Source organism: Petaurus breviceps, unplaced genomic scaffold (assembly GCF_028583685.1).
Source record: "Petaurus breviceps papuanus isolate PSGF00001 unplaced genomic scaffold, PetGlider_PUasm1.0 90919, whole genome shotgun sequence".
In the NCBI taxonomy this organism is placed as follows: domain Eukaryota; kingdom Metazoa; phylum Chordata; class Mammalia; order Diprotodontia; family Petauridae; genus Petaurus; species Petaurus breviceps.
Genome location: NW_027187378.1, coordinates 26,456,986 through 26,478,859, shown reverse-complemented (window position 1 = coordinate 26,478,859; position 21,874 = coordinate 26,456,986). Strand labels below are relative to the sequence as shown.

The following is a 21,874-nucleotide window of genomic DNA, read 5'->3' as shown; positions in this document are numbered from 1 at the left end:
TTTAAGGCATTCTTCTCCTCATTGCCTTTTTGAGCCTCTTTTGCCCTTTGAATTAGTCTGTTTTTTAAAGTGTTATTTTCTTCAGTCAGGCTGTTGACTCTCATTTCATAATTTTCTTGCATCGTTCTCATTTCTCTTCCCAATTTTCCCTCCACTTCCCTTATTTGCTTTTCAAAGTCCTTCTTAAGGTCCTCTATGGCCTGTAACCAGCTCGTATTTTTCTTTAAAGCTTTTGGTGCAGGAGTTCTGACTTCACTGTCTTCTTCCTGTTCCATGCTTTGATCCTTTTTGCCCCCCAAATAGGAATGTAAAATTGGATTGCTCTGTTTGTTTTGCTTCCTTTGCCTGCTCATGTTGCCACTCAATTACTTGACTTTTGGGCTTTTTGCTACAGTAGGACTCTGCTACCAGACAGGGGAGCCTTGTACCAAACACTGGGGTTTTCTCAGCTGCCAAAGTTATTAGTTGGGTGCCCTCTCTGAAGCCTCCACACTCTCTGGTAAGCTGTTCGCACACCCCAGGACCTCCACCCTAGACAGTGATCCAGATCCAAGTAGGATAAACAAGAGCGATTACCCTCAGACTGGTGCTTGGTCCCCCTACAGTGTGCAGTCCAGGAGCTGAAGCAGCCACCAGTGGCTGGGGCTGCAGGGCCGCAGTGCCTCAGCCACTTCTTGCCCCAGTGGCAAAAGCCAACGCACTCCCAGCTACTGGATCCCAAAGTCCACATTGCACTGACCTCTCACTTTGTCCTTAGCATCTATGTGTTGATAATTCTGGAAACTGCCACAGCTGCTAGTGATCTGAAGTCCCTCCAGCTGGTGGTTGGTCAGGCCCAGCTTGGGGCTAAAACCTCCTGCTCCTGTGGGGCTGGGCTCGCCTCCCAGAGTGCTGTACTAGCCACTTGCTGCCGGCCTGCTGAGCTGTCCTCAGTGAGAGATTAGTTTCTCTGTGACATTTTGTGGGTTCTGTAGCCCCAGAATTTCTTCAGAGTTACCTTTTATATGAATTGGAGGATTTTATAAGCATTTTTCATCATGAGTCCTTGGGAATTCTCTTGGATTATTGTATTGATCAGAGTAGCTAAATCTTTCACATTTGATCATTGTTACAATATTGCTGTAACTGTTACAGATCTCCTGGTTCTGCCCACTTCACTTTGCATCATTTCAAATAGATCTTTCCCAGGTTTTTCTGAAACTGTCCTCATCATTTCTTATAGTACAGTAGTATTCTATCACAGTCATATATCACAACTTTTTCAGCCATTTGCCAATTGTAGAGTATCCCCTCAATTTATAATTCTTTGCCACCTCACGAAGAGCTAATATGAATATTTTTATGTATTTAAGTCCTTTTCCTTTTTCTTTGATTTCTTTGGGATACAAGCCTAGTAGTGATATTGCTAGGTCAAACATTGTGCACAATTGTATAGCCCTTTGTGCATAGATTCAAACTGTTGAATTGGATCTTTCTTTTAAAAAACAGTATTGTGTTTGTTTTACAGATGAGGGAACCAAAGTTCAAGGAAAAGTAAAAGAATATAAGGAAAAACTTTGTAACAAGTAGAACCATCCAAAAGTGAAATGGAGTGGCTTTAAAGTACTGAGTTCCCCCTCATTTGATGTCTTAATAAAGTTTGTGTTAATTGATTAATGACAGAATAATCATTTATTGGGGATGTCAATAGAAAAGATTCTTTGGTCATGTTTGTATTATGCTCAGTGACCTCTGAGTTCCCCCCAGCTTTGAAATTCTCCAGTTCTGTGAAATGATTTACTCAAGGATATATAAAAAATCAGCAGAGGAAAAATTCGTTTTCTCCTATACCATGCTAAGTTGGAGTTTATCCAGGTCATCCTTCTTCCCAGAGCCTTTTTCTTTTAATCTCATCCAGTTGGAAAATTGAATAAGAATAAGGAGCTTGAATATTTTTCTTGGTTGGCATTTGGGGGTAAGTGATTTCTCCAGGGTCACATAGTAAGTGTCTGGGGCCAGATTTGAACTCGTATCCTCTTGACTCCAGGACCCCCCAGTGTTCTGTCTGTGCCATCTCACTGACCCTTGAATATTCTCAAAATACTGTAATTTGTCAGAATATAATTATAGGCTCATAAGATTTAGAGTTGCTTCATTTTACAAATGAGGAAACTGAAGCCCAAAAAGTTTAAGTGCTTTGTCCATGGTCTTATTCTTTTATGTGTGTTTGCCTGTCTTCTGTGTATGCATGTGAACAGAAATATATGTTTGCATGTATATATGTTTGTATGTATTTGTATATGTATTGCTAAATGAAAAAAATTAGTGATATACTGTAATTAGTTTCATCATCTTGTTGGCTTAACTGAGGTTTGACTACTTACACATAGAGAGGGTAACAGTCTTGACTCTTACAAGGTAGTAGGAGTTTGGAATTGGTTTTGTTTTTTTTAATCAAAGTTTTTGCTAGGAGACAGAATAATAAATTACATATGCAGAAAATGAATTTTTTTTTTGCCTTTTGGAGGGCAATTGGGGTTAAGTAACTTGCCCAAGGTTACACGGCTAGTTTTTTTTTGGTGTGGGTGTTAAGTGTCTGAGGCCGGAACACGAACTCGGGTCCTCCTGACTCCGGAGCTGGCACTTTATTCACTGTGCCACCTATCTGCCCTGAAAATTATATTTTTTTACATATGCTGTAACTATTGTTGAGTTGTTCTGTTGTGTCTGATTCTTCATGACCCAGGGGACCATAGCACACCAATGCTGTCTGTGAGATTTTCTTAGCAGAGATATTTGAATGTTTTGCCATTTCCTTCTCCAGTGCATTAAGTCAGAGTTTAAGTGACTTACCCAGGAGGTCAAAATTGAACTCAAGTCTTTCTGACTCCAGGCCCACTGCTCTATTCACAGAGCCACTCAGCTGCCTCTCCTCTTAAGTATACCCTCTGCTAAAGCACAAACTGAATAATATTAAAAAAAACAAATCACAGTAAAAACTGTGGGGGGGGGGGTTGTTTGGGTTTTTTTAAGTATATGATATTTAGAAACTCAATAGACCTGATTTATTTCAAAGTAGCTTTCATACTAGATATAAAGGGTTCTTTTCTTACTAGGGTTTCAAAAGGTTCCCAGAGCCAGTATATGGTAAGGAGAATGACTTATATGGTATATCTGCCTATTATTCTTTCAAAGGTAATGTTAAATAATGCACATTAATGTTTTGAATGGTAAATACAGTTACCAGGGCCAGGAAGGCTAAAGGTCAAGGGACAGTGCTTTATCATAGAAAGTAGACATGCCTTAATGCAGCATTATTTAGAATGAAATTACAAAATTAATTTAAGATCAGACAAGACACTGAAACATCCATGATCTGGCTTTAATCATTCCTAATATCATTTTGAGGGAGTTCTTGAAGAGACTTCTGCCATTAAGTATAATTGCTCATTTGTTATTAGTTGGCAGATACACTGTAATTGGTTTCAACGTCTTGTTGGCTTAGCTGAGGTTTGGCTACTTACACATAGAGAAGTAAACAGTCTTGACTTTATAAGGTAGTAGGAGTTTGAGCTTTAGTGTTTTGTTTTTTTTTAATCAAAGTCTTGCTAGGAGACTTAGAATAATAAATTACATATGCAAAAAATTTTAGTTGACACTCTACAACTTATGGATAAAGATTACAAGTGAAGTAATTTTAAATAACTAAAATCTTTAGCCTGCTATATGACTTAGTGTACTGAGTGAATGTTGGTCCAAAATTTAAAAATAATACCTTCTAACTTTATGTTTCAGCAAACTCAGCATTAATGCAAACCCTGTATTTTCATTGATCTTCATTATAAAAACAGTTGTACTCCCAAGAAGGAGCCATTTTAATTAAAAAATAATTAAATGCCTCCCTTGTTCAGAATATTGAGCTCTGCACTGGAGACACAAAAGGTGATAAAGGTAGATGAGAAAACAAAGAATTGTAAGAAATTTGAAAGGAGAGAAATCACTTCCACCTAGAGGAATTAGGGAAAGGTCTCTTGGAAACAAAACATGGAGCAGGTTAGAATTAACAACAAAAACAAGTATTGGGTGAGTAGGAGGTAAAAATGTCGATGACTTGTGCTGTGCTCAAAATAACAAATACTGTGTTATTCCAACATAAGATCCATAATGGCAGAAAATTTGTCTGACTTCATTTATATTCTTACCCAGTTCTCCAGTGACCCTTAGCAAATGTTGGTGACTGAGAGCCAAGTATTCTCAGTTGATCCATTAACAAATTTTCTTATAAAAATTTAACAGGTTTTACTTTTCTTTGAGACATACTATCTAATTTCTCATTTTTAATACAACCTTTTAATGTAATACAACATTCTTGTTTTATCTCTCTCTCTGCTTTCTGGTTTGAATTTGACCTTGCTATCATCAGTGCCATTTCCAGGTTTTGTTAGCAAAAACATGATAAATTTTAGAGCAATGTCAATTTTCAATTCCAATCTACATAAATCTTTCTGAACTAAATGTGTTTTTCTTTAGCAGCATGTTGTTGGATCCCATTTTTAAATTCATTAGAGATTTCTGTCCATTTACATTTGGTATTTCAATAATTAAATTTTTCTACAAGTCTTTATTAAATTATTCAGTTTACCAGAAGAGATTAAGATCTTATGTTTTTGTTACTCGTTTTTTTGGTTTTTTTTTTTTTTAGTAATTGGGCTTAAAGTAACTTGCTCAAGGTTACACAGCCAGTTATTTCTGGGTGTGGTGCTAAGTATCTGAGCCCGGATTCGATCCCCAGCTCATCCCGACACTGGGGCCGGTGCTTATTTTTGTTACTCTTAATAAGTCAAGCTTAAAAAAGCCACTAGACACAAATGCTGGACATATCACTATACCATCTTTAAACAAAAACCTTCCTTAAACTATTAGTTTTACTGTTTAAACCTAATTTATTATTATAGGATCCATTTTATCTTAGTTGTTTTCTTTGGAGGTGGGTCTGAAGATCTTCTTACTAGCTAACTGAATTAGAAACAAGAAGGAAAATAAACTTGTAACTCAGTGGAAATGCCTAAGGTACTCAGTAATGAAGGAAGGAAAGGATATGGAATGGGTAACCAAGGAAATACCTGAGCCAGCTAAAGAGTCTTAATAAATCACATAGCTTTAAAGAACACAGGAAAATACTGATCAGTCATAAATTTCATAGCCTGGTTTTGAGGCTCCAAGAGTACTTATCTGGTACTTATCCTGCTTGACCTCTCTGATATGTTTGATATAGTTAATTGTTCCCTCCTTCTGAATATTCTCTTTTCCCTGGGTTTTATTACACTGTTCTTCTATGGTTTTCTTCCTAACTTTCTAACTGATCCTTCTCAGTCTAATCTGTTTGATCATTACCTGTGTCCTGCCTCATATGCATAATGTGCCCCAGTACTGTGCTCTAGACCCTCCTTTTCTCTACCCTTTTTTTCTTGGTTATCCTATTCTTCTTGGGTTCAGTTATTATCCACTTTTATTATCATTAGTTCTTCAGTCATTTGTAGAGTTCATCTTTCTTTTAGTTATCTTTTCATTTCTATTAAGTTAGCATATAAGAAAAAAATTGTTTTTAATTTGGAGGTTATCCCTAAGCCAGCTGTCTGTGTACAGTCAGACCACAACTCATTGGATCTAAGATCATAATTTGTTTTTTTTTTAAATGTATATGAATTGTATGTATGAATTGGAAAAGATTTTTATTGCTTCTGGTTCTTACTTATTCTACTGAATAATTTTCAATGGCTACTGATTTATAATTTTGTCTCCTAATGCTGCGCCACTTTCCTTCCTGCTTTATTTTTCATCCTTTTTGTCGAAATTCTAGACAGATCATTGCTTTTTAGTAAGCAAGGGTATAGTTCTCTACCAGGTGACAGTTTTACCAAGAAGAGTGATTGTTGCAGTCTCCTCATCTAACAGAGTATCAACTCACCACTTTTGTTCTGTTCTTTCCTGTCCAAAGGCTATTTTCCTTGGCAGCAAAAACAGTGAATAGAGCACCAACCCTGGAGTCAGGAGGACCTGAGTTCAAATCCGCCCTCAGATACTTGACACTTATTAAAGTGTGTGACTTTGGGCAAGTCACTTAATCCCAATTGCCCTGCCTTTCCTCCTCAAAAAAAAAAAAAAAGAAAGAAAGAATAATAATGAGAAAAAAGATAGAACATACTACTGAAACAACTTAACCATGAATTACTTAACCAAGTATTTTAAAATAAAAAATGGGAAATGAACCACAGATATTTCATTGATAATATTGAGTACTCCTCAGTAACCACTTAACTTAACTTGTCAGATGGAGAGAAATGGTTGCAAAAGGCAGCACCAGGTTAGATATAAATTCATAAATAAAATATGAGTTTATAAACTCTGCTACCTGTACACAGTTTTTTAGGGCTGATTGCTTCAAGCCCCAAACATTGCACAGTCTCCTAGCAGAGATCTGTGATTATTCAAAGTTTGGTGTAGTGATTAGGGCACTGACCTTATAGTTATTAGAAAAACCTGACTTTAAATTCTGCCTCAGATATTTACTGACTATGTGACCTTGGACAAGCCACTTAACTTCTTTGTCCCTCAGTTTCCTTACCTGTTAAATGAAGGGACTGGACTCTTAAGGCCCCTTCTGACTTTAAAAATCTTTGATCTGTGAACCTAAAGAAATTTGGCCTATACATGTAGGAAAGACTAAGCAGATAAGGAATTTCTCTTGTCCATATTTCAACATCTCTTTGACTGTAAACCCTATAAAAATTTAGTCAGCAGTACCTATATCTGAAATAAATGTCATGAGTGAGTTTGACCCACAGTTAAACAGGAGGAGAATAGCAGGGTAGATAGCTAAAAACCCCAAGCCTCCTGTGAAAGGAAAGGCCCAGCCTTCTAGTATTAACATTTTTACCGATGTGGCTATTTGGCATTGAGATACAGAACACTACTGCCTCCAAGGAATGAAAAATAAGTATTACAGAGGTCAGTGGAGATCTATATGGTGGGTATGAGCAGGCTGTAACATATTACCAATCAGGAACTCCAACAAAAGCCAAGAGTAAAGGACATCAGTAAAGAATTATATGATAGGAAAAGAAGATAGTCTGGTCACATGACAAGAGTAGGAGATGACAGATGGCTAGAGTATCCCACTGGCGCCTTCAAGGTGTTAGAAGAAATCAAAGACAACTGCCAGCAATAATAAATGCTTGTTGACTGATTGACGTTGGGTGGAATCCATTGGTAATTTAGGGAAGGACATGGGTAAGTCACAGGAGATGGATAGGAGGTGATCTGCATTATTGGAGAGTACTCTTGAATTGATTAACTCAAATCCATTTCAGTATTTAATTTGAATACATATTTATATAAATGTAAATGCTAGTAGATAAAAGAAGACAGTGAAGAAAAGAAGGAAATCTCTTGGTCAAAGGGTATGAACAGTTATTTAACTTAGGCAATTCACATTCGATATCTTGAATGGTTGGGCCAACTTAAAATTCCAGCAGTGTCTTGATTTACCTTTATTCCTGCAGCGTTTATTTATTGACTGGTCTTGTTTTTTGTCATTTTTGCTAGCTTGAAGCTAATGAGGTAAAGCTTCATTATTTTTATTAATACCTTTCTCTAATTATTATTGATATAGGGCATGTTTTCATATGATCATTTATACTTTAGTTGTTTTTCTCTTGAAAACTTTAAATCCTTTGACCCTTCATCTCCTCTATTGGGGAATGGCTCTTAGTCTTAGATGTTTGTTTTACTTCTCTGGATATCACTGATATTTGATGTAAAGATTTCCTGTTTGACTCTGTCTTCTATTCTGTCTTCATTGGTTTTATTCATGCAAAAGCTTTTAACTTTTGTATAATGAAAATTGTCTTTTGTTTGGTTAATAACTTTCCCTCTAGCCATAATTATGTGAGGTGCCTACCTACTTCTTTAGTACTCTAATTTTTTAATAATGGAATCTTTTATATTCATATTATTTATCCATTTGGCACTGGATGAATTGGAAAAGCTTTTTATTGCTTCTGATTCTTACTTATTCTACTGAATAATTTTTGATGACTACTGATTTATAATTTTATCTGCTAATGCTGTGCCACTTTCCTTCCTGCTTTATTTTTCATCCTTTTTGTTGAGATTCTAGACAGATCATTGCTTTTAGTAACTAAGGGCATAGTTCTCTACCAGGTGACAGTTTTACCAAGAAGAGTGAGGGGTGTTCTCTTGCAGTCTCCTCATCTAATGGAGTATCAACTTGCCAATTTTGTTCTGTTTTTTCCTGTCCAAAGTCCTCCTGACCCAGTGCTCCCCTATCCAACTGAGCCACCTAGCTTTTTTCCCCTAGCTCTTTTCCCCAATGTCACTTTAAAAAAAAAATGAGCTTTTTAAAAGCCTCTTTTAATTGCCCTTACCTTTCCTTGCCAGCCTCAGCTCGTTTTGAGTGTTAACACTCCCAGCAGTATTCTTACAGGCCTCTCCTTACAGTCTTCCTCTATTTCCTGCCCTCTTCCATCTTGTCTTTTTTATAATTTACATTAGTTGGCAAGTTCTGTTTTTATCCAAATTTTTCAGACAACTTGCCTTTTCTCTTTTTATTTTTTTCTCTTTTTATTTCTTATTTTATTTTTATTCTCTTTGTGTCTTCAGAATTTCATTTTTGGAATCTTCCTATTCCTTCCTGTCTGACTTCTCCTTGAGACAATGCCCTTGAGAGAGGTGCTGTATGAAGCTGATACTAGCACAGTATATACAGTTTTTTATCTTAATTACCTCTACCTTACACAAATGCAGCAGAAGTTACCTTTTAAATAAGAAGGCTTCCATTGTCCTCTCTTCCCCATTAAGAAAACTTCCTAGAATATTGGATAAAAGTAGAACACTTAAGGATTAGTACTATTTTTAGGGAGGAAATAAATGAACCTTATGAAAGTTTGCCTCTCCCCTTCTCTTCCTGCCCCCCTCATACGCTGTCCCTCCCCCCCACACATACTCAAGAAATCTTGGATTGAAACATTTTTTTTCTATAACATAAGTTTCTAGTTAAATACATTCTAATAAAAAAAATTCCCCAACAAAAGAGCAAATTTTGAAAAGGTAAAATTGTTTAGCTAAAGGACAGGAGCATATAGTTATTTTCCCAAGTCAATATTTATTCATTATAGGCTTATTTAGTGGTTAGGAAGACTCTGGATTTAAAGTTCAATAAGTACTTAATCTTGATTTTTTTTTAAATGGAAAGGAACAGAAACCTGGCCTCTGTTGCCAAGTTTTTGGCTAAGTTATAGTTAGAAATCTCCTTGGCTTTTCCTTGGAGGTATAAAGGTGTTGATTTTAAGAAACAGTTCTTTAAAGGACTGCTATAAAAATACATATGTCTCTAAAGGCAAGTGTAGAGAATTCATTAGCTTTATGGGAACCTCTGTTCTCTAGAGGTAGTTTTATAGCAAATAGTGAGGATATTGACCTTGTATTTGAGAAATTAGTGGGAATAGGAAATACAGTGCAAATTTTAGGCATTCAGTAGTATATTAGCAACTTTTGGATTTAAGAGGGGTAGAACAAATTATAATTATGGATTTTTTAAGACTCCTAATTTAAATTATAGTTTCCCTATTTTTGAGCTTTTCTTTTGCCTCTTGTTAGAGACTGATTTGTTCTGTTAAAAGTAGATTTCTAAGAGCTAAGAATGGTCTTGTTCAGAATTGACATAATTCCATTTTTGTTCTGTTTGTTATTTTTTTCCACGTATGACCCCTGAATAAGAACTGCAGGACCAGCTCAAAACAGTTGGTTTCCTTCAGTGTCTTCTTTCCTCCCTGATTGCTGTACAGAAGAGGTCTTCCACAGCCCAAGGACGCACACTCCTCTCCTTTATCTTGTCTCACAAGTGATATATGGTCCCCTTTGATTGAATGCAACTAGCTATACTAACAAGGACACATTTTTTTTCTATTTTCTATGCAACTAGTGATGTACATTCTCCTTAACAAGCATACGGTTTTTTTTCTTTGTATAACTAGCCACAACATTGCAAGCAGCCATTTTTTCCTCTTTGTCTCAAATAACATATATTACCAGCCAAATTATAAGTCACGCATGTCCATCCATTTGCTGGTAGAGTGTATCTCACTCTGGGTGAATAAACTGTACTGATTCTATTTGTTTTATGCTGACTCATTGGCATTGGCTAATAAACTAAAAGGAAACTCATGCAACAGTTCGAAATAAATGATTAAGATGTCCAAAACTTGTAAACATTTTATGTTCTAAAATTAGTTTGTAAGGCAGCTTTTGGGGTCTCAAAATGTATTTTCCTATAACCACAATATTATAAATGGTGATTTTGTACACAGAAGCCTGATTTGCCCCATAATGTAGATGAAATATTACATTTTTTGCTATGAAAAAAAAAAAAACAGAAAACCCAGCTACCACAATACTAATGACTAAACCTCTAGGATTCCTTAAAAGTTTCAAGATTCTATGTTTCTGATCAATACAGAAAAGTAATAAAATTAGATTTTAAAGTTTCATGTTTAATCTTGAATCATTTTTTTTCCAAAGCAAAAACATGCCTACTTACTGCCAAGTATCTCAATGGTTAGTTTATAACCACTCTGAGGGCCAACATTTTTGAGAGGCTAGTATGGCAGGGGGCAGGCAAAGTGGGCTAATGTTGAGCTATAGTTTATGAAGGGGGAGCGTGGTAGTATTGAAGGCAAGCCCATGTTTGGCTCTTTTAATTAAACAGGATATAACCCATGTTCCCACTCTGTGGCTGACTGATTATATGCCCTCCCTTTGGAGTCCACAGTTGTAAAATCACTTCCATTGTTGACATTCAGTAATCTGTATTGGGTCAAATAGTTTCTTGTTTTTGCCACCAGAGGCCACCATCAACCCAGGATAACTTCACTGATCTCAGGTCTGGTCCAGAAAGAGGCAATAATAGTACAGCCAGTCGTTCTTATGCATGAAATGTTTGCCTGTTGTTTTTTTCTTACTTGTAGAGTGAGTGCCAGTAAGTCTCCTTTTCGTGCAGTCTTGTGGTGTTTGATTCAAAATATTGGTGATAAACCTGGTCCAAAATAACATCTCATCTAATCCACTAAGTAGAAATATTATAAATAGATGCAAGTGTCCTTATTTCCATTGTGTTTTTTCACTATAAGATCATGCTGACTAAATTAATTAAAAACTAAATATCCTGTTCATTCTTATTGGGCTTGCAAAATAAACATAATGAGTTTTCAGATAGGTTTATCAATAAAAAACAGAACTGGGATCAAATTTTGAAAGGAAAATATTGATAGCTTAAATTAAAACTGTTAAAACTTTAAAATACACCAGGACTTTTGGGACATTGTTCTCATTTTTATGGATGCAGAAACTAGTGCTCAGAAAGGATAGAAAGCAAGAAAGTAGTAATTAGTATTCTTTTAAAGAAGTTGTACTTTAGAGCCGACTTTTATTGGAAATATAGATCAGTATACATCTCTTATATTTTGACTTTTTCTTTTTCAGGAACTAAAAGAATGCTCAGGTCATGTATTTGTAGATTCTGTGCCTGAGTTCTGTTTACCAGAGGTAAGTTTGAAATTAATTTTAATACAAATATTATATCTCTTGTAACCTTCCAGGATGAAATTAAAATCTAGAGAGAAAGTTTTATCATTTTTCCTGTTCCCAGATGGAAATGAAGATATATAATGACAGATTAGTGTAATTACAAGTTAATATCATTGAATTTGTACAAGTCCCATGTTAGTCTTATTCTCTTAAGATAACAATTACAAATAGTAAAATCACCATTTTCGTGTTAGCCCAATTATTGATAACTAACTCCTAGTGCCACTGTTTTTAAAGGGTCTTCTTATATTTATGTATTTGTATTTCAGGGAGATTTCAGATAAGAAGAAAGAGAGGGAGACATTTTACTTGTTTGGCTACTTTATTAACCTAGATAGCAACCTTTCTTTAGTTAGATAATTTTTGATATTATCCATGGCTAAAAAAAATTTCCACCTTTCAGTCAACATACTGATGATCCTCTCCAAAAGCTGGTCTTGACAATGGATATGCTATTGCCTGATAGACATTTTATTCCCCATCCCTTCCTCCATCATCACTTTCTAGGTTCAAGAAGAATGCAGCAAGAACCCAGATTTGTTTAAGTACTTTATTATTATCATTATTCTACTTTATTATTCTCCCATAGCTCTGGCTAACAACTATGGTGAAGAAGTAGGCATAAACTGAATTCCAACGTACCTTAGAAATACAGGACTTTGCAGAATGTTCTTCTCTACTTCTGTTTTCCATGGCTTTCAGAGAAATTACTCTTCCTGAAGTATTAGTTCCGGATATTCCATCTCTCGTTTACTTTCATCATATTTCACATTGGCATCATCCTTCCCTTATTTAGTTCAGTTGGTGCTTCTTTGGCACCCTGGTAATGAGCCTGTGATATTTGCTGGCATGTCAGTGACTTTGTTCACCATCTAGCCACCTCCAGCCTCTCTGCTAAATTAGCCTTCCTATAGGATTCTATGGAATGGCCACCCTCCTTTTGGTGTCTAGTCCTCCTAAGCTACCTATTTAAGGCACCATTCTGTCTTCTCCAGTATTCTTGAGATAGAATGCTTGTTTGTGAAACATGATGAAATTTATTCTCCAATAATTTAAGTGATTAAAGGATATGAATAATCTGCTTACCATATGAAAACCTTTTTCCATGTCAGCAAACAAAAATAAAGAAGCAAATAGTCAATACTGTAAGGACTGTGAGAAGACAGACTCACTAATATACTGTTGATACAATTGTGTTGTTTTTTTTTTTTTCAACTATCCTGAAAACCGTTTGGAATTATGTAAGAAAAATCACTAAACTTTTCATACCCTTTGACCCAGCAGTCCTGCTCTTTGGATATATGTAGGTCAAAGCAGAAGGCAAGGTCTAATATATATGCCACAATATTTTTGCAGCACTTTTCGTAGTAGAAAAAATTGTAAACAAAGTGAGTATCCATCAATTGGGTCAACAAATTTTGGTATGTAACAAAATACTATGTCACAAGAAATTATTAATAGGAGTTATTCAGAGGAACATGAAATGATCTGGTGCATGATTAGCTACAGGGTAGAAGAATAATTTAGAAAATGACTACAGTACTATAAATGAAAACAGCACTAAAATGTAACTGAACTCATACTAAATGCAATAACCAATCTTGTTCTGAAGAATACATTTCTCTCCACTGGATAGAAAGGTGAGAGATTTTAAAAGAAAAATGAAACTCTGTGTTTTAATAGATAAGGTTATCGCCAGGAAAATTATTTCCAAGTATTATTGAAGGGACTATCCTTGTACCTGAGCAAGCTGCTGCCCAATCAACTTACTCCTCTCCCCTAACCTTTATCCTGTTTTTGCTACTCTACTTTCTCCTGCATTTCTTTTTTTTTTTTTAAGCAGTTGGGGTTAAGTAACTTGCTTAAGGTTACACGGCCAGTTATTTCTGGGTGTGGTGCTGAGTATCTGAGCCCGGATTTGATCCAGGTCATCCCGACACTGGAGCCGGTGCTCTTACTCACTGAGCCACCTGGCCGCCCCTCTCCTGCATTTCTGATAAGCTTTTAACCCTATAGATACCATATGATATTCAGTCTATCAATAGGTCCTATGCTTTGAACCTTTCAGGACCTCTGAGATGTAGATATTTTTCCAAAAATTATTATTTTATTTGGTTTTAATTCCCTCAAGTATAAATTACCCAACATAAAATTTTACCTAAGTAATACCATTTTCCATTAATGTTGAGTGTTAATAACCAGATGTCACTATAATCCACAATAGCCTCTCTACTTCAGTTATAATGATATTATTAGATGAGTCATAGGAGATTAGCCTAAATGCTCAACTTCTCATCTCCTCTTCTTCATGTTTCTATCTCTACACAGGCTCTGTACATTCTGAACATTGCTGGTGTTACCAGATTAGGCAGACAAGGCAGCTGAGTGGTAAAAGCAGGAAGACAGTAAATATTGTTAAGTCCTACTGAAGGCATATGCCTCTTTCCTACTCTGAGACTGCATTTAAGAAGTTTGTAAAAGCAAGGGTAGTTTAAGCCACTGGGCAAGTGTGTCCTAACTGTCTTGTATTGTTAGTATAGAGCTAAGTATTTTGACAGGCAGAAAACAAGAAAACATGTGAGACCTCTCTGCTAAAGCAGTGAAGTTCTGGGCAGTCCATTTACCTGACTGCTGTTCATTTGGTTTCTGTGTTTGTTTCCTAGTGTTGTTTAACTTCCGAAGGAAAAGTTCATGCTTTCGATTCAGCTATTGACTCAGTGGATAGAGTCAGGAAGACCAGAATTCAGATCTGACCTTACCAACTATGTGACCCTGGGCAAGTCACTTAACCTTGATCTGCCTCAGTTCATTCAGCTATAAAATTGGGGTCATAACATTATCTATACCCAGGGACCTGGAGGAACAAATGAGATAATATTTTTAAGTGCTTAGCACAGTTTCTCGCACATAGTGGATATTTAATAAATACTTGTTTCCTTCCTTTCAGGTGCCAAAGGTCTTAAGTCCAGAATATACTGAAGGGCTATTTAATAATAATTCTGCTCATAGTATAGTAGATAATAGATAGTATATAGTAGATATAGTAGATAGCTTTATTACTAAAGAAGTATGGACTATAAAATCTATATGAAAGGAGACAGTTGCATTTGTAGAGAGCTTTGAAGTCTATTATTAGAAGTTAGGTTTCATGAGTTAGTATTCATTCTAGGCATCGGATCATTTCTCAAATACTTGTAGTATCAAAGTTAAAGCCCTGATCTTACTCAAGACTATTTGCCTATCATTCATTTTTATAAATGAAGAATAGCCCAATTGTTTTAGATGAATTCTTAGCAAATTGACATAATTCCAAAATCAGAAAAAAATTATCACGTACAGATTTTGAGTTATTTTTGGTACCCTCTGAGAAGGCTGGAAGAAGCTCAGGGTATTGGGAGGAGCACTTAGGTTTTCATCTGAGTTCTGCCGTTAATCTCTGAGCAGAGTTAGCCTCTCTAATCCATGTCCTCCTCTATAAAATGAGAGGATTGGAATAAATGACCTTTCAGTCAGTCAGTAAACATTAAGCACCTGCTGTGTTCCAGGCAGTGTGCGAAGTGTAAGGATGCAAAGAAAGTCAACAGACAACCTTCCTCTCCACAAAGTATCAAGAGGATAAATTGGGGATAAGTCTCGGGAGAAGACATTAAGATTAAGGGGGACTGAGGAAAAGCTTTTGCATAGGGTAAGACATTAACTGAGGCTTGAAGGAAGCCAGAGAATTCATGAGGTGCAAGATAAGAGGAGAATATTCCAGTTATGAGCCAGTGAAAATGTCTGGAGTTGAGAGATGGTGTGTCATGTCAGGAACAGCCAGAAGGCCAGTGTCATAGAATTGCAAAGTATCTGGAATGGAATGCAAGGTGTTAAGGCTAGAAACATAGGGGAGGCCTAGGTTATGAAGGGCTCTAAAAGCCATCACTGTATATTCGTTTGATCCTGGGGGGTAAGAGAGAGCCATTGGAATTTATTGAATGAACAATGGGGGTGACATTTTGTAGCAGCAAGCACCCCAGTGTCCCCAGGGTGGCTGCCAACACAGGGTTTATATAGCCTTCTCCTGGCTCAGAGAATGTAACAACCTTCTGGACCCACTGGCCAATCAAAAAGTATGTACTGAAAAACAAGCCTCCCACCCCAGGCTCCAGGTGCACTTTAGCCTAGGGGCAGGGAAGATCTTAAAAATTTACATTCCCATTATACATGTTTAGATCTGTACTTTAGGAAGATCTTCCCCTGCTCTTGGAAGCTATATTCTGATTAGAATCATATCTCAACTGGTAGAATAGCTACATTTTATTATTAGTGATCTTCTCTTAGCACATGATGATAATATTGGGAAATGTCTAAAACCTAAGGGAAAAAAGTGGTTCAAGAAAGGCTTAAATATAGTTTTATTTTTTGAGGTATAAACTACTTCTCTGTGTTCTGACAACATCATTTTTCAGTCGCTTCATGATCTATGTTCCTTCAGTAGATATGCATCATCCTATTCTTCCCCACCCCCACTTTATTTGCAGACTGAGCTAATAGATCTGTCTACAGTAGATGTGATCCTCATTTCAAACTATCACTGCATGATGGCGTTACCTTACATCACTGAGCACACCGGTTTTACTGGGACAGTGTATGCTACAGAACCTACTGTGCAAATTGGCAGGTGAGAGCCATATATTTACACTTTTAGCCTGTTAAAAACACCTTACCCTCAGTATCAAATATTTCATGTAGGTCTCTCCCAAGAGGGACTTTAGTTCAGTGATGAATAACTGAAACAAAAGTGTAAGCAGACACTGAAATTGTCAATGGAATTCCCCCAGGATTGATGCTAGGAATAGTCTTATGTAATGGTTAGAGGAAGGAGTACACACCTTCCTCAGGGAAATGATATTAAGCTCTTCTGGTTAGTAAAATTCCAAGCCATAAGGAGAAAACTTCAGCAGATTTATCAGTAGACCCACAAATGGCTGATAAATTTCACTGTAAGGTAATATCAAGAATTTTATTTAGGGAGAAAAGAATCTAAGCTACATAACCTGATTTACTTGCAGAATACCTCCCTTTAGGTCTTAAACATTTTACCATTAGAACAGGAGGCAGCATGGGGAGAGTAGGGTAATGATGCAGATAATTTGTTGCTACTGCTGTGACTGTGTGACTTTGGACTCTGGGGTATGAGAAGTGCTTAAGAAGCTTTTTTACTTTGAGCATTTTCCTGTTTCTCTTCAGATCAGTTGCTTTACGCTACCAGGGTTATTTGTGATGTTCATCTACATGGACAACTGGTATAGTGGAAAGAGCTGCTAATATGGAGGCAAAATATCAGAATTTGATTCCTGCTTCAGTCAGAACCGTAGAGCAAGTCGCCTGACTAAGCCCCTGAATCTCAGGGTAATGGGCACCAGACTGTCATGAACCAGCAGAGCGATCTAGCACTCCTAGATGGTTCCTGAAAATACAAGCCTTTTGTATCCCTGTGACAGGGGCCAACTAGACCATGTCATTGCTACTAGACTTTCATCGAACCATATTGCATCTCTTCCTTTTGATGTGTCTGTTACACAGTTTTGGTCACTACAGTTAGAGAAAGGAGTGATTCTGGAGAATGTCCAGTGAAGAGCAAGTAAAATGAACATGGAGGGCCTTTCTCAGTTAGGGGGAAATCATAAGTGAAAAGCTTAGAATAGTAGAAATAGAGTCTCTCTTTAAAGCTTGAAAGGAACAGTTTTAGGAGGAAAAAGACTTTACTCAGCATATAGTAATCCCAAGAAGTAGCACAGGCTGATATATTAAGTACAATAAACATTAATAGTTCACTAAGGAAAATTAAGAATATTTGGGGAATATTAGGGACTTGTGAATATTAAATCCCTACTTGCAAAGTTGATATCATTGAATATAATTATTCCCTACACAAGCTTTCCTTTTGTGTCCCAGCAAAGACATCCTCCTGGTTCAGATGAACATTTGGGCAGCATAATATACCATTTCTTCTGTTCTTCTGTTGCCCATTTAGGCCTGAGGTCTTCAAGGCTTTCACTACTAAGGTTCTTTTATTGGCCCATTAGTGTCAGTTTTCACAGCACTCAGTTCTGCACCAAATTCTGCTAATTACTAGTAACAAATTTTAAGAATCAATGGGCATCACAGAGCAGTTTAATATTTTGTAAATCTCATAACTATTGTTTTGTTTTTAACTTAATTTCCCCATCTTTGACTTCCTGTATAAATTATCATCTCATAATTCCCTTTTTGTTTTCTAAATAAACCTCTTGAAAGTGAGGACTACAAAATATTGGGAGGATATTAGACTAGATATTGCACGTTTTAGTAACACAGTCAAAGACAAGGAATCACCCAACCTCATTATAGAGATTAACCAAACATTAATTTTCAGATTTATTTTTGCATTTTTTTTTCATAGAATTTTAGAGCTTGAAGGAATCTTGGGGATCGTTTAGTCCTACTTTCTCATTTTCTTGAGTTCCCTCGCTAGCAGTGATAGTCACTTGCCTAATGTCTCACAGAAAAAGGCCAAAGTTTTGGTTAACTTGGTGTAAAATGTCACCAAGTTTACATAGAGGAGAGATAATGATGAAGGGCAACAAGACTCAACTAGAATAAAATATCAAAGGATAGTATTTAATCCTTTTTTCTTTTAAAAACTCATAGGCTTCTTATGGAAGAATTGGTGAATTTCATTGAACGGGTGCCAAAGGCTCAGTCTGCCTCCTTGTGGAAGAATAAGGAAGTGCAGAGGTAAGAAACAGCGTAGACTTTTTATACATTAATTGATCGTTCTAGTCAGTAGATATACTCACATACATATAAAGCACTTTGTTAGGCACTAGGAACATAAAGAGAAAAGCAATCACTTCCCTCATTATGTTAACATTATTATTATAATATCAATCACACATTCAGCCAATTCATTTGTCTAGGTTATTTTATGCTTTGTACAATATGTATTTTTTTTTCTCATTTAATTTTCACAGGCTTATGAGGTAGGGGGTACATATATTATTAACCTTGTTTTACAACTGAGAAAGCTAAGACCCAGAGATATTAAGTGAATTGACCTAGGCCACACATCTAGTTAATAAGAAGTAAGGTCAGAACCAGACAACTCTTACTATGATGCTTCTTCCACTTTTGGACCACCTACATTTACCTTCACTTGCCTATCCAGGTACCATTTTCTCTGAGCACTCTTTTCTCTTCTCCCCTCACTTCTACCCTCATACTTCCCCCACCCCCGATTACTATCCTGACTCTATCCTGCCTTCTCTTTAGAACATGTTATTGACTTAATGGGCAAATCCTCCTGTTTTCAAAAATAGCTGTCTCTGTGGACCTAGGGTGTGGTATATCTGGGAAGAGGGTCTGGTCATTCATAAGAGAAAACTGGAAGGAAGGTCAGCAGCAACTCTTATGACCTAAGATGTCTGTTATGTCAGCATTCAGTTTAACAATCACAAGGATGCTGCCAAAGTGCTCACTTCAGCTTTGGCACTTAGGAGCATTTGAGAAGTCATCTCATCTCTCTGAACCTCAGTTTCCTCATCTGTAAAATATTTTGTCTACCTCACAGTTGTTTTGAGGAAAGTGTTTTATGAATCTGAATAGTCATTATGCTACTTTTGAAGGTTAGAGGAAACAGGATGTGGAGAAATATAGAATTAGGAGAGGTATGAGTTCCAGCTCTACTTCTAGAACTTGGTTATGGGACCATAGACCAGTCAGCTCTGTGAGCTGCAGTTTCTTAATCTGTAATGTGTAAAATAATCACAGTAATGCTAAAATCAGATAACACTGAAAGTACTTTACCAACTTTAAAACTGTGTGTGTCTGTGTATCTGTGTTTATTACTTCTGTTATTGAGAAACAGTATAGCTTTGGAGGCCAGAAGAACTAGATTCAGATCCTAACTTTTACTCATTCTGTGTGACCAAAGCCAAGTCACTTTATTTCTCAGTATTCCAGGCAACACACTAAGACTGTAAATTAAAGATAAGTTGGTTGTTCAAATCATGAGAGGGAGTTTTCACTTTGGGAACGCTCTGCTCTGATAAATTCACATATCTTAACAGAAAGAACCTGACATTATTATTGCTCCTCAATCTCCTTTGCTGGATCTTTATCCAGATTGTGCCCTCTAACCATAGGTATCCCACAGGATTCTGTCCTGGACTCTCTTCTCTCCCTCTATACTACTTCACTAGATGTCTCATCAGCTCCCATGGATTCGATTATTATCTGTATGCTAATGATTCTGAAATCTACCTTTCCTGCTCTAACCTTTCTAGTGACCTCTAATTTTGTTTCTCCAACTGACTTGCAGACATCTTGTATTAGATGTACAGTAGAAATCTTAAATTCAACATGTCCAAAACTATCTTACACTCTAAACCATACCTCCCCCCACTTTTCCTATTGCTGTCAAAAGTAACACCATCCTCTCTCAGGCTTGCAATCCTGGATTGCTCACTTTCTCTCACCCTTCATATCCAAGCTATTGCCAAGACCCATTGATTTCACCTTTTCAATGTCTCTCAAATATAGCCACTTCTCTCCTCTGACACTGCCACCCTCCTGGTGCAGGACTTGATCAGCTTACATCAGTATTATTACAATAGCCTGCCCTTTGATGTGCCTTCCCCAAATCTAGCCCCACTCCAGTCTGTCCTCCATTCAGCCACCAGAGTGATGTTCCTAAAGTATAGGTCTAAACTCCCTATACAATAAACTCCAGTGACTTTCTAATGGCTCCAGGCTCTGATTGGCGTTCATAGACCTTCATAACCTAGCTCCCTCCTACCTTTCCAATCTTCTCATGCTTTATTCCCTGATACATACTTTTGGATTCAGTGACACCAGCCTGACTGTTCCACAAAGAAGACACTCCATCTTTTAGCTCTGAGAGTTTTCTCTGGCTATCCCCCGTGCCTAGAATGTTATTCCTCCTCTCTTCTGACTACTGGCCTCCTTGACTTCTTTTAAGTTCCAACTAAAATCCCACCTTCTACAGAAAGCCTATCCCAACCCCTCTTAATTCCAGTGCCTTCATTCTTTTAATAATTACCTGTTTCTCCTGTATATAGCTTGCTTTGGATACATTTGTTTGCATGTTGTCTCCCCCATTAGATTGTGAGCTCCTCCTGGCCAGGGGCTGTCTTTCACCTTTTTTTGTGTCCCCAGGGTTTAACAGTGCCTGGCACATAGTAGGTGTTTCTACATGTATACTGTCTGACAGACAATATCTTAACTCTCCTTTCTATCTTTGTGTTAACTGTAAATCTGAAAATCATGACATCTATGTCTCCATGTGTCACTGATAAAAATAGCTTGTTGACTGATCAGTTATTATGCTTAGTCTTAAGAAAGCTTGTAGGGGTAAGTGTGACAGCTAAATGCCCCTGTATAAGTCTCTTATATCCTTATTCCTCTGTGTATGTGTCTGTTGCTTCTCTGTACCCCCTTTTCTTTTGCACTTAACCTCATATTATTCCCTTTAAATTTACAGTTTTCATGTTATTATACCATAAATAATTTTGGCACCAAAGAAAATTCGTGTCATGAGGTCAGTACTTCCTGACTTCTGAGTCCTGAGATCTGAAACACTGGACTAAATCTCAGGAAATCTCAAATTCTAATTCTGTCTTTGTCCTTTGTGACCTTGGGCTAGGCCCCATCCATGAAATATAAAATCACTAGTTTAGAAAGGAAATGTACCAAACACTGACCAAGTTGAAAAATAAATCATCTGTTTTTTTAAGTGACTTGAGAAAAGTCCTTTTGAAAGGGTTATTGAGAGAAAAGGTAATAATTTTAGAATTGCTTTTTTTGGTGTCCAGAAGCCACAAAGTAGGAGAAGCAAGTTTGGCTAAACAGTGAAGGAATGACATGTTCAGATTTAGAATTATGGTAAAGCCAGAAGTCCCTGTGATCCCATGCAAGGCTTCTTCACAAGAGCTTTACTCTTTTTGCTTTTGGGGTTTTTTTTTTTTTTTGTATTTTTTTCCTTTTTGGAGGGGGCAGAAGCAGGGCAATTGGGGTTAAGTGACTTGCCCAAGGTCACATGGCTAGTAAGTGTTAAGTGTCTAAGGCTGAATTTGAACTCAGGTGCTCCTGATTCCAGGGCTGGTGCTCTATTCACTACACCACCTAGCCTCCCCAAGAGCTTTACTCTTAAGGCGATGTGTGACTATCAAGTCTATACCCTTGGCACACA

General features: G+C 36.9%; 1 protein-coding gene across 2 annotated transcripts in view; it reads left to right on the top strand.

Annotated features, from left to right (window-relative positions):
* Window positions 1–21,874, top strand: part of INTS9 (integrator complex subunit 9) — a 134,216-nt gene that overhangs the window by 41,289 nt on the left and 71,053 nt on the right. For both annotated transcript variants that reach the window (XM_069075644.1, XM_069075643.1), the window contains 3 exons: window positions 11,539–11,601; window positions 16,164–16,303; window positions 18,316–18,402. In XM_069075644.1, the coding sequence (XP_068931745.1) occupies window positions 11,539–11,601; window positions 16,164–16,303; window positions 18,316–18,402 (290 nt within the window). The remainder of the gene's footprint in view (window positions 1–11,538; window positions 11,602–16,163; window positions 16,304–18,315; window positions 18,403–21,874) is intronic.